Raw genomic sequence first — 13,925 nt, 5'->3', positions numbered from 1 at the left:
TGGCTCTGCTCGTTTATCGGAAGAATTTATAACCTTGGAATTTCTCTTTAATCAAATCATCTTCCAACCTTGCGTAGAAATTTTCAACATTTTTTATAATATTTCTCTCAAAACTTTCTAAGATATCTGCCGCTAATTTAAATTTGACCCGAACGTACAAAAAATGGGAAAATGTACATAGCTTAACACAAATCTTTATTATTATATGCAACTTCCATACAACTGTTATATCCCTCGGCTGGGATGACCTTCGGTGCCTTCAGCGAATTATGGTTTTCACGTCTTCGTCTGATTTTAGTAGAGCCATTTGTAATATTGTTTCACCGATGTCATATTCATAAACCCACGTCTCGTCACCAGTAATGATTGAAGGGTCCTCAGCCACGTTGTCATCCAGTCTTGTATTTTCTTCTTTTGAAACGTAATCTTAAATAATTTTAGAAAATCTTCAACGTTTGCCTGACGAAACTGACGATATATTCGAGTTCTGTAAAGTAGATCAGTGGTACCTTCTTAGTACACTATTTTTTTAAATGAAATTCCTAAACCAAATTCACATCAGCACCAACTCGAGTTTAACCTGTGGCGTTTATGGCGAGGTCTCATATATTTTTAAGTTTTCAAATAAAATGGTAAATTAATTGATGATGAAAACCCTGTCTTTAAAACAGTTTTCTAAACAATAACCATGCAAGGCCTCTATAATCCGTCATTCAAGTTAGCAACCCCTGGATTTTTAATCGTTTCATGACAAGCAGTAAGGTCTTTATAGTGAAACAAAGTTTAAATGATGCTGGGTGTAGTGAATATTGCTTTCAATATTTCTTTATTTATTGGTTCTGCTTTTTTAAAGCCTAACAATAAGTTATATCATCTTAAGTGTATTTAAAAACTAGACAAGCTGAAGCAAATGATTGAACTGTTTTGGTGATACGTTGCCCTTTACTAGGCAGGCATATCTGTATATCTTCTTGTGCGTATTTAATCGCAGGACTGTACTAAAGCATAAGCCAATGGGCTTGAGTAATCTCGGGGCTTAGATATATATACTTGATTCTGCTTTTCTCTACTTCTTTCCTTACTTTACTTTGGAATACCAAGATCTTTATTGGTCTTAGCTAAAGTGTAACATTCTAACACTTTTGTTCATTCACAATTATACGTTAGTTGGTCATTCTTATGTGCTAAGCTAATATTCTTGATGATATTATGAGGCATTTCTTACGGATCACTAAATCTGTCTCATCCGTTGATGATGTCAATACCATATTAGCTACAGGAAGATCTGCTGTATATATGATGTACAGTGTTGGGCTTAAAACACTGCCCTGTGGTACGCCAGCCCTAATCTGCGGTTCATCAGATATGAAAACTCCTACTTTAACCATAAATTTTCTATTATTTAAATATTTTATATAAAAGGCATATGAAGAATTTGAATGCATAGTGAATGAAAATGAAATAAGATAAGTAGTATTTTAAGACTACGACGAAAATGATATTCATGGTATTGGTGTCAAGATTAAAATTTTCTGCACTCGTAAATTTCAAAAACAAATTTAAAATTTTTTTGTTTGTACATATAATAAATCGTAAGAACGTATGTTTGAGGATATTCTTCGAAAATTTTAATTTGATCCGGTATATAGTTTCGGAGTATTTCTGAGAGTTTTTAACTTATTGTAATGGGATCCTAAAATCTTAAACGTGTTTTTCTGAATTTTCTACTACACGACCTTCTTAAATATGCATAAAGGATCTGTCAGTTCACATTAAAGATCATAATCTTTGTTACATGACATGCTATCGTTAAAAGAGCGGCGAACTATGATTTAATCAAAGAGATAAGAGATACTCATTATCAACTAGTCGTTTCCTCACTGAAAGTAATAATTATGATTATATGATTACTGGATTTTTCTGTAAGTTGATAATTTTCTCTCTGAAGAACATCGGCTCCAGCGATGCAGGAATATCTTTCACAAGGGTGAAACTAAATCTGACAGCGTAAGCAGCCAGGTGATTAAATTCCACAAACAAGTTTTGCTATTTTCTTACCCACTGTGATATAAACAATTTTAGAGTCGAATGGAGGTTACTTAATAAGGAAGCGGGATATTTTATGAAGATCTTTATATTGATTGGTATTGTTTGAATAGCTCCCCAAGAAGCTCCTTATTTGAGGGAACCGCCGATAACAAATCACTTAACCTAAAGTGACGGAGGTTCCAATAAATTAGGGACTTATTGCGGAGAAACCGACGTGTGAGAAATTTCAGATTGGTATCTGCAAAACTGAGGGACTGTTTTGTGTGGCTAAATCGACTGACCTAGCCTCTTATATCATTTATATATTTTTTCGAAGTTCTAACGTATCCTTGTAAATGTTATAAACTTCGTGCCAAATAACTCCCATACTGGCATAGTAGGCATTGAATAATAATATTATTTTCATAAGAACGCTATATTTAGACTCCAGAAAAGCAAGAATTTATTGCTTCTGTTTACACGCAAAACTGTTATAAATATAGGTGGAGTCCATCCCTGACTTGCTCAAAAGCAGGCAGTATGAGAGAAGAAGAGCGGACTATAAAACATCTTTTTTGCGAAAGCAAGACTTTGTCGACGGTTTCATGACGATTTGCCAGAGGGAGTGAGGGAGTTTGCTCAGATAAATCTTTTCATATTGATGAACTTGATCTTAAGTTTATGGATGCTTCAGAGAGTAGACAATTGCTTCGTCAGATGGGTGGTATAGAGTGCAGACAATATTGTAAGGGAATTTCTGTCCCAGTGATAACACAATAAGCCTCTTAGAGGCATAAGTGCGTCGTTAGATAGCCACTCTACCTATGTATAAGAACGACAGTATGTAAAAAGGATGTTCTGAAATTTTGCCAGTAACTCTGATGGAAACAAAATACCTTTTACAACTTTTAGCGTTTCGAGTTATGAATCGGTGATCCGTTTACTCCCGTGAACCCATGGCACTGAATCGGCTACTTCATTGAAGTTCAGGTTATGTTGAGTCATAAACATCTCTAATTGCTTTGTGGTAACCCTGTAGTGTCTACTAATTTCGCCATCATCTTTTATTTCTTAATTTTGTTAATTTTTTTTTGAAAAAACTTTAAGCCGCTGAGTCATGGTCGCTGGCGCCGCACACACCAAATCAACTAAAGTGCAGCTCCCCTTGTCAGTCGCCGCTCTTTTGTGACTCGCCAACAATGTTTGGCCGGCTTCGCTTTGCATTATTTCCACATTGCTGATTCATTAATTCGACGTTTTATCATAGTTTCCAGCATAGCTCAAGCGTGAAATTCGTTTGCATTTGCAACATTTGTTATAAGTCTACAAAGTCTACAAAGTATGCGTCTTTCCGTGTGTCCTTCTGCGAGCGAACACAATGAAAACGAATGGTATGGCATTTGCCTTGCGGACAGCAACGTTAAAGTGCCAACAACGACAACAACAACGAGTGGCACTGACTACGCACGACTATCAGCACTAATACTGCCGCAAATAGCCGGCGGCGGAGATAGTACAAATAGTGAAATTAGCAGAAGTGTATTGTGCAACAACAACAACAGTAACAAATGAAATCAAAACAACATTGGCATGGCAGTCTTAACCTGCTTGTAGCACACAGCAGTGGCGCACATTACGTGAACCGCACTCCACTCCACGCCACGCCACGCTTGCATAAAATTTATTATTCTCGCTACTGCAGACAGCTTTAATACGCTTCCAAAGCCGGCATTGCCATTTGACATCACATTGCTCACGGCCAGATTTAGTCGATTTGGACATAATCATTGGCAGCGGCAAGCGTGTAGTGGCGGCAGGGAGTCGACTGTTACACGGCAACTCAAGGCTGCAGGCAGCGGGGTCGCGCTGCTCGTTATGTGGGATCAGTCAGGATGAGCTCTGCTAAGGCTGTGTGTGCGCTAGCTTACTTCCGCTTGGCGTTGCTCCATCCAGCATTTACGAGTTTGGCTATTTTTACGACTTGTAACGAAATACCACGCGTCTGCGTTGCGCGCCGCATCTTCGTCTTGTGTTCATAGTTCCGCCGTGCGCTCGTCCACGCTCGACTGCTTGACGTTTGCTGCACATTTTTCGGGTGCAAAGCGGAAATCACTTTAATGCAATTGAGCTGAAATTGCTGCGCATTTCCATTTCGCCATTGCCGGCGGCGAGCTTTGGCACAATGCTGCGACTGATTGAAAAATGAATAAGTGAGTGATGAGCGGAGCATGCGATATGCGAGCTTAAGTTTGAAACGTATGTATGTACTTTGCATGTATCGTTATTAGGGTGGTCCTCAATAAAATAAACAAACGAAAGTTTTTCGATTTTTAGTCTTAAAACAGTCTCAACACTGTCGATATCTGAGTTGGTTAAGACAACCTGCCAAGCAGTGTTTAAACTTTATCAATGAAGGCTCGAATGTTTTTCTTTTTTTTCACTCATCAATACCCTCAATACCAGCTCGAAGACCCTAAAGTTCCTTTTGATGTGGTTAGAATTAACCCGATGGACCAATAAGCCACGCGTAGACCAGTTTTGGTCTTTTGCGAAACCAGATGGTCAGCTCAGTTGTTAAATCTAAGAGGAGTAGTTATCCTTTACATTGACCAGTTCGTATTCCGCTTCCTTTAAATCTGGTAAGGTATTCTTTAAACCCTTCGCAACTTTTTTAAAACCAATATTTAAAGTTGTGCTTTAAAACAAGCTCGAAGTCTTTAAAGTTCCTTTAAATCCGGCAAGATTTTTGGTACATACAACATAGAAAGATATGCTTCGCTTGAGGTTTTGTCTGGATCCCCATTTCCAACTCTTTTTTTGAACAATACCACACTACAATAAAAAAATTAGGTTTCGCTGTCATATTCTTGGTATAATCTGAGCCTCGGAGGTTTGAACGACCCAGTTCATGGTCTACAATCGGCATCGAAATTTATTTTTCTCGTATTTCTATCGAAGTTGTAGTTAAAAAGTAAAAAAGAACGTCCCAATATTACTTTAAAAGACCACCTTAATGTATTTATAGTTAGCGTAATGCCAGCATCTCTTCCTCACTGACAATGGCTATAATTCTCAAACATTGAAATATCTTCTAAATGGATTAGTCGTATGAAATGAAGAGACGAAGACACACTGGGATTAGTGTGAGTGGGCAAAAACAAAAAAAAAAAAATAACAAAAAAAAGAAGCACAAAAACAAATTCGAGTTCAGATGCAAAGGAAATGCATTCGTGGCGCTCTTAACATCCGTTAGTTTACCACTCACATTTTTTTTTTCTTTTTGTCTTCCAACTCATTTTAGGTGTATTTTGTTTTAACTTCGTTACTCGCTTTCGCTGTCATTTAAATTGCTATTTTTATGTTTTGCACTTCTTCCTTGCATTGTTGCCTCTGTTGATCTTATCAGCTTCTAATTCAACAAAGTGCTGAAAAGTTCGACAACAGTTTCCCCGTACGTTCGTTTGTACTCGCTATTGTGCTCGTAAAATGACAGCTTACAAAGTGAATGGCAATGATAAATAAGCTCGGTGCTTTGTAAACGACCACAGTATTAATTTGAATTGTCGTTTTCAATCGAATTTCGAATTCTCTTACCGAAATGGCATATCGAATTGCCATCACTATGAGTGAGATTAAAAAAATTCCAACTTTTTGCGCTCCATTTGCGAGCGTCTCTTTGTTGTTTTATTTCGCTTTGCTGCAAATTGGATTTTTAAGTACTTCGTAAGTATGCATTTAATGCAAAGTGGCAACAAAGGAGAAACAATATAAAATGCATTAGAGAATTTCGTTTTAGTCAAAACGAAAGATAATCTAATATTTGTTGTAAAATGGTTGCTTTGAGCGATCAAATTATTTCGGTGATTTGGCAAATGACGCTTGTTGTTAGGGTTCGATCATTAAGTTGTCTCGTTGGTTATCAGAAAATATGTATACTCTCCTGTTGAAGATATTCTAGTTCTTAAGAATGTTTCCTTTTAATATTTTAAACCACTTGCGAGGTAAGACTTATAAGAGCTTAGACTTAGACTTAGACTTCAATTACTTTTCACAAGAGACTTCATCTCTTTTGGATGACTACTCTGCAGTAATTTAGAACGCCTTTCGGCTTTGGGGGCTCCATGTTATTGAACAAAAAAATGTCCAGATAGTGTACTTCACTGCTCAAAACTAGTCAAGGAATTTATGATTTCGCTAGCAATGTCAACAAGCTACTTCGATATTATTTGGATGTCAAGTCACTGAGAAATCGCTGGAAATTGCAAGTCCTATAAAGCTAGGATCGACTCGATCTTCTCCTGTGCTCTTGTTTTCTAGTGCTGGAACAATCTCCAAAACAGCAAGCGTAAGTGTGGTTGCAAATGCGTCTGACACAGAGTGGAACACACGAGCTCTTTGGAGTTGTTCTATATTAACAAACTTAATCTCACCGCAATTGTGGGGTTCTATCAGGATTAGAATAGGTATTCATGACGTAGGGCTAAAATTCATGCCGACGCCAACTGTTTTATAAAAGGAGAGTGAAGGAGGAAATATTAAGATACATTCTTCTTCATCTTCCCGCACGCTAGACTGAGCCCCTCGTTTGGCGAATCAGACCAGGAAGAAATCGGGAATCTATCCTTTGGAATTGAACGAATTATTGCAAGCTCAAGGCCGTTTACGGAGTTAAGTTTGATTTGTTTCCTTTTCTGGAAACTTTTATACTCCGCTACTATTTGTTTCTGGCGCTTTATTTCAACTTAGTAAACTGAGGTGCCAGCACCAGCCTGATCTTTGGCAATCTTATCTATTATAAAGCTCTTTGGTACCGGCTTTTCCTCAACTGATTTAGGGATTTATTTCTTCAACTGCGCTGATTTTCTCCTTTAGTCGCCAGTGTGCTTTGGTTGGTACTCATGGCTGCTTTGGAGTTGATGATTCCATATTGGGGTACTTTGGTTGGTACCCGCTATATTATCTGCTCTGTCATCCGGCGTTCTGTGGCTGATATAACCGCAAGCACGCTTAATCGTCTGCTTACTGGAGGCAAGGGGTTTACCTTCAAGGGTCTCTTTTCGAAGTTTTGTAGTCCTATATGCGGTTGTTAAAGTCATCCTTGTTATAGCAATGGTCGTCCATGTATAAAAAGTTGTTGTTTTAGTTAGAAAGAGTTGGTCACTTGTCCCCAGAATAGTTATGAGTAGAGAATGCATTTAGTAACGCCGTTCTTGACAGGGGCACTGGAGGGAATTTTCGCGATCAGCTATTTTATAACCGCATTCTGACCATTCAGCTATCACGAGGTTTATATGGTGTGATTGAGGGTATTCTTAAACTTCCGCATCAGGAGATGGGCGTAAAATCGAGTGTTTATATACTCGTATCCATATCTCCATTGTGAGTATTATGAAATATCCTTCTTTGTTAGGGGAAGGCATGTGCGTTCTCATTTGCGTTGCGCCAATTACTATCACTTAAGCCCCTTCGCCACAGAGACTTAAGATTCTTCTACAATTGCAGAAAATTATGCAGAGCTGAATGGCCTAACTATAGATCCAAGGGCTTCACAAAATTTTATATTAAATTTTATTCTATAGAATCCATCATAAATTTCTGAAATTCTAGGTTTAATATGAATTTTATATTATATATTATAATAAAGCCGAACTCGCTCTCATTGACCAACAATCAACATAACGGTTCCCAATCAGTCACTGAACTGCTGACGTGCCAACAATCACTCGATATAGTTCCTCATTTCCTCCACTGATCTATTGTGTTTCTTCTTTATCCTTGCAGGCTGTCATTATGAAGTTGTCTACTTGGAATTGTGCTGGTCACAGCGTTAATGCAACAACAGTGTCATGCCACATATATGCACCTGCAATCAACAGCAAGACCGTGAGCGCCGTTAATTACAATTGCAAAGATGAGGCCACCAGCCATGCAAACAGCCGCGTTGCAGCCGAATAATGAGCTGCACAACGACACACAGCGACAGCGTTTACTACAACAGCAACAACAGAACTTAGCACACCTTCCGCTACACTTGCGACAACAACAGCCGCAGCAGCTACAGCTACAACTGCAATTCCAGCAGCAACAACAACAACCGCAAACCACACTACTCAACCAGTCGAGTTACGATCCAACAGCGGCGGCGACAGCGCAACAAGCGCGCAACAAATACTACTTCGAGCAACACGAGTTCACAGTCGACAAACCGTTGAATTTTGTTGCGACCACAACAACAGCGTCCGCGAAAGAGGCTGTGAATCTGAATGCGCGCCGAAGTTCCGTAGCGTCCATTAGGCTGCCCCTAGTCGATGAGAAGTCTAGGCAGGAGCAATTACTGCAACGCCAACACGCGCAGCCACAAGCGCAGCCGCAACCGCAGGGCGCCAGTCTTGATTGCATACAATTGCTGGACTTGAGCACTTCACCGCCACATGAGCCAATCTATCCGTTGCAAGGTAGCGTATCTGCGTACTTGCCACAACGGTCTTTAGCGGATGTGCCACCGCCATATCGACGCGCCTCCGCAGCCAGTGTGGCACCAGTGCCAACGCATCGCGCCTCCTACGCCAGCCAGTACTCGCGCTCATCGTCGAGTGAGGACGGTTCGATAGGCGGCGTTAACGCTGCGCCCTACCCGAACTCATATACGCGCGCCAACAGCGCATTCGATGACGCGGCTGAGCATTTCATAATCAACTTTCCAGCCGCAGACTCACCGTCACACAATCAGAACGATTGCGTTATAAATTTGCCGCTCTCCGAGACCGAACCGTTGCTAACGAACATCGAGGCCACAGTTGCGGATAAGCAGCGCTCCATACGTCTGCCGAAGAGTAGTGCCTCATTGATATTCACGAAGAAGGATCTGTTGCCGCAACGCACCGCGTCTGTGGCGCCCTACCAAGCTGCCAATACGAATAATAATTGCGCGACGCAGCAAAAACAACAACAAACAAAGCAACCGAAACCCAATCAACCGAAGCAACAACAACAGCAGCAGCAACAACAGCAGTTGCATCATAGTCTGAGTTTGCGCTCCGCTAACGAGTACGCGACGCGCAAACCCGTCAAGCATCTACCAGCCTCATATCAGCAGCATCAACCACAACAACAACAGCTGCAGCAGCAACGACGTAGTTTACAATTAAATTACAACAACAATCTGGTAACCACATCCACGTGCTGCAGCGCGAACAACAACTACTGCAGCAGCGCCACGGGCAAGGGTGTGAGAGCGCCCAGCGCCAACGCCGGTGGCGGTGGCAGCAAGAGTGTTGGTGCTGTTTTGCATAAACATCATCAGCCGAGCGCTGCATTAAGCGCCACAGTGGCAAAGGCAGAAGAACAACAACAACAGCAACAAGCCGGTCAAATTAACACAAACACGGCTGCGACAACGCGCAAGCAACACGCGTACTCCTGGTACGCCCCCGTCTACACAGCACTCGAGGAGGAACTGGAACAGGATTCTAGAGTAAGTAGCGCGGATAGATGCCTATAGACATATATGTATGAGAGTGACCACTAGCAGCGGCAGAGACTCCCTGATATTTATATGCTTGAATCAGAATTTTTGACTATTATTTCTCGTCCGAATAGCAAATTCTCAATTTCTAAATGTAGTAGTTCCTTAGTAATGGAGATTAGATGTCAGAAGATACTATGACCTCAACGAAAAATAACATCAAAAATATAGGTTGGTTAAAAGTCCAATTATTTGAGCTGCTTGGGTCTGATTCGCTTAAAAGTTAAGATTTCACGCAGTGTACAACAGTGCGCCAGTCGATCTTCCTTTTCGTTGTTTGGCGCTAATTGCAGATTCCAAATGTTGTCAGGTCCTTCTCCACCTGGTCTTTGAAACGGAGTGGAGCCCTTCCTCTCGGATACTCTCCGAGCTATAGTGATTTCATCCATCCGAATGACACGACCTAGTCAGCGTAGACGCTGTCTCTTGATTCACTGAGCTCTGTCAATGCCGCCGTTTATCTCATACAGCTCATCGTTCCATCGACTGAGGCATTCGCCATTCAGATGTGCACAGGATCATAAATCTTTCGCAGAATCTGTCTCTCGAAAACTCGTAACGTCGACTTATCAGATATTGTCATCGTTCATGCCTGTACTCCATATTGCAGGATGGGGATGATGAGTGACTTGTAGAATTTGGTCTTTGTTCGTCGAGAGACGAATAAGGCCTAAACATAAAAATCATAATCCATGTATTTATCGCTAGAAATCGAACGTCTCACCACGAATGACTATTTCTCTCTGCTTATGTTCAGTTTTTCCGCCTCCATGTGTTGGCAGGTCTCCTGCGTCCTCGAGAATGGCCGATGCCTTTCCATTGACGGTGGGGAATCAAAATTGTTTCTTCCTTCTGACAACTGCATGAAGTCTGCCCAAAGCGAACCGAAGCAGTGTATACTGAAGCTAAGGGGCTTACATTTCTAAACTTCAGATGTCGCTTGATGAAATAGGTGATAAATTTTGGCCGTTTTGAATGGTCTACATGAAATTTTAGAAGGTTTTGCTCAGAAAGAAGAGCATTGAGGAGGTGTTATCCTACCCGGTATTGTCAAGATCTACAAATGTAGACTAAGAATATAAGTAATCTGTTGTGTGATGTTATGGGATAGCCAAGCCTCAGAAACACTCGTGGCTCTTAATAGAAGTATCTGAATATTCTGAATCTGTAATTTCTTTCAAATAACTTCACAAAATTTTTCAACACTGAAAATTTGAGTGTAAGCTACAAGAAAGAGAAAGTAAAAAAAAAATGTAAGAAAAAATATAAACAAATAACAAAAAAAATATTAAACTTCATGTCAAAATTAAATTGATTTTTCTGATTTGTTCCAAACACGTAGGATTCTTCGCCAATCCACAACCTGGCCAACACAAAGAAACAACACCTCAACCACTACCAACAGCAACGGTCCTCACACAACTCCTCGACGGCGGCCGACAATGAGACCGTTGCGCTGCTAGAGACGCGCAACCAAGTCAACATACAGGCGCAACTGCATGCGCAGGCCAACAGCCACGCCCATGCGGCCAAAGACGGCAACGACATCAGTGCTGTTGGTGGCGGTAACGGCGTTGGAAGTGGCAGTGGTGTCGGAGTTGCACGCAACGCGAAGTACGAAGCGAAATACGCAGGCCTGGCGCGACGTACAAATGGTGGCGGACCGCAAGCGCCCACAACATTACCGCTGTCGAATGCACATAATGCTACTATGCAGGCCGAGATGTCCGGAGGCGAGAGCGGCTACACAGACGCGCAAACAACAGCGCCGATGAACGGCTTTGATGGCGATGTTGGGTTGGTGAACTCACTCGGTGGCACGTTGCCGCCACGCAGGCGCATAGAGAACTTTCTGAAATCGCTGGTTGGACGCAAGTCGTCCAGTGCGCGCAGCAATAGCGGCAATTCGATCAATGGTGGCAATGTGGATGTGCTGAATTGTCGCGCAGAAAATATTGTTTCGCAACAGCCGATGCCCTCATCGCCAGAGATCAAGATTACGCGAACGCCATCGGAACAGAACATGGTGCTGTTACGTGAAACGTCGCAACGCGGGCGTCAATATAAGCAACAATTGGCGGCGGCGCAAGAGCAGCGAAAGAGCGATTGTGGTGGCGGCGACAAGCTAACCGTGAATGGTGCAACGCAGGGTAGCACATCATCGCTGAATGTGGTGCAACAGAAATTGTGGAATATCATGCGGCGCGAGGGCAGCGCGGCCAGCTTGTACAACGAGAAGTCGCACTCGATCGTGCAGTACCGCGGCCTGCGCAAGTGTGAGACTGTATTGGCGCTGACGCGGCAAACCAACTCGCTGTGCTCGCCCATATTTGGCGGCAGCGCGGCGGCACATGTGGGCGCCAGCGGCAGAAACAATGGAAGCGCCAATAATGGCGGCGCTGGTGTAGCGCGGCACAATAGCTGTAGCGCCGGTGGTGGCGGTAGCGCGTGCGGCGGCATGAGGCGCACACATACCACTGGCAGCGGCATCTTCAGCACAAGTGGCGTCGAACAAATACGCCCGCTAAATCGGCTGCGGAACAGCGTGACGAGTATCAATGCCGCAGCGACATGCTCGCGCTGTTCAAGTTTGCTATCGCTGGCCGCTTCCGGATCGCGCTACTCACTCAATGTGGCGGCGAATGCAGGCGCTGCAAGCGCGTTCGCACCGACTACTGCGACGCAAATGCACACATCCGCTTCTCAACAACAGCTGCAAGCGCTGGCAGCAACGCTTGATTACAAGCCGCCACCACACTCTTCACAACAACATCAACAACAGCGCGAACGCAAAATTAGCAACGTAAGCAGTAGTCAGTTAAATAGTAGTAATTATATTGTATTAAGTAGTAATCGCATTGCTGATACCACTGTCGTCGAGCACAATGCCGGTGGCAGCGGTGCCGGCAACAGTAGCAGTGGTAATTGTTCCCGTAAAAGCTCGGCCGATGCGCCAAGTACGCACAGCGCGAGCAGCATCACACCGCCGTCCAATATGACCACGGCTACGCTCACCTCAAGCATCACATCGCCGCATGCCAGCACACCCACAACGCCCGTAGCAGCAGCAACAGCAACAGCTTACGCGTCAGTTGCAGCCAGCGTAGTCGCACCAGATACACTAGTAATCACACCCACCGCCAACGCCCCGCAAGCACCGATAGCAATGTCTCCGTACACGGCCAACAACACTAACAACAGCAACACCTCAGGCATACTCGTCGATCTGCCCTCATCGCCGACCTCGCCAACATCGGTCGCTTCGTCGGCTGGCACACCATGCACCTCCGCCTCCTGCTCATCGGCCACCACGCCCGCACCCACCTACGCATTGCCGCCAACATCGCAAACATATCCCTTCACCATAACCTCCCTACTGGCGATGTCAAAGACAACAATGGAACGCGATGCCGGCGGACGCTGTGCGGGCGGTGCGGATGACGAAGATGTCGCTTTGACGATAAAAATTTCATCTGCGGGCAAAGGTCCAACGGACATTGTCGACGGCAGACACTATGCGGCACCGGCAGCACTGCCGTTCAAACATTTCGAGCCCTTCACGTGCAAGCTGTGTTTGGTAGATGTAGAAGCGAAGGAGGAGGCCACCACGCTGCAGCAATGCGGCTGCGAATTTTGCACTGAGGTGAGTACAAGCAATAAAAATATTATTCGAATACCTTTGGTTAGCCAGAGCTTACTTTTTTAATAAGGATTTTATTGATTGAAAAATCTTAGTTTTATTTAAGTTAACAGATATTCTCTTTATGAACCTGTTCATTCCAATAAAGGCTGAACCTGGTCACAGGGGGCCCACTTAGGGAATCTTTGGTGTCCCAAAGATTTCTTCTGTAGTTGTCTATCAGTTTATGAATCCCTGTGTAGGGGTTGTAACTATCTCTCCTCGGAAATATGCCATCAGCACAAAGTTAAAATTTTCCTTGTCCAACAGGTCCTGCGTTAGGAACTCTGAGAAGTGCAATATATCGATATCGAGGCCTCTAACCTATATTCTGTATGTCCATGTTTCCTGGATCAATATGATGGCCAGGTCGTCCGAGTGCAATCTGGTAGCGGTAATAGCCTCAGCTGCCATCCCGTGATGCAGGTACAACCGGGCAACTTCTATGACCCTCTTTACCGCTATCTTTATTATTACCACCATCTTGTTCTTTCAGCTCTTTGAGAAGCTCTTTGTGGAGTGCAGTGCAGATCCCCGTCTCGCTCGATAGGAGACCCGTTCGGTATTCTCCTACGACTGTAGCAGTAGAAACTTGCTCGACTATGCCTGTGCCGGAATGACCGGAATGACTGGGCGCCTCATCCACCAGGATTCTTCATATAAATTTGCATTTTCTGCCGTAGTTTTAGACTT

General features: G+C 43.3%; 1 protein-coding gene across 2 annotated transcripts in view; it reads left to right on the top strand.

Annotated features, from left to right (window-relative positions):
- Window positions 1–13,925, top strand: part of LOC105229665 (uncharacterized) — a 339,005-nt gene that overhangs the window by 229,291 nt on the left and 95,789 nt on the right. For both annotated transcript variants that reach the window (XM_049453109.1, XM_049453108.1), the window contains exons 3-4: window positions 7,810–9,502; window positions 10,896–13,196. In XM_049453109.1, coding sequence (XP_049309066.1) covers window positions 7,940–9,502; window positions 10,896–13,196 — 3,864 coding nt within the window. In that variant the 5' untranslated portion in view covers window positions 7,810–7,939. The remainder of the gene's footprint in view (window positions 1–7,809; window positions 9,503–10,895; window positions 13,197–13,925) is intronic.

The sequence above is a fragment of the Bactrocera dorsalis genome, chromosome 3, assembly GCF_023373825.1.
Source record: "Bactrocera dorsalis isolate Fly_Bdor chromosome 3, ASM2337382v1, whole genome shotgun sequence".
NCBI classification, from domain to species: Eukaryota; Metazoa; Arthropoda; class Insecta; order Diptera; family Tephritidae; genus Bactrocera; species Bactrocera dorsalis.
The sequence above is the reverse complement of the archived record's forward strand: the minus strand, read 5'-3'. Positions and strand labels throughout refer to the sequence as shown.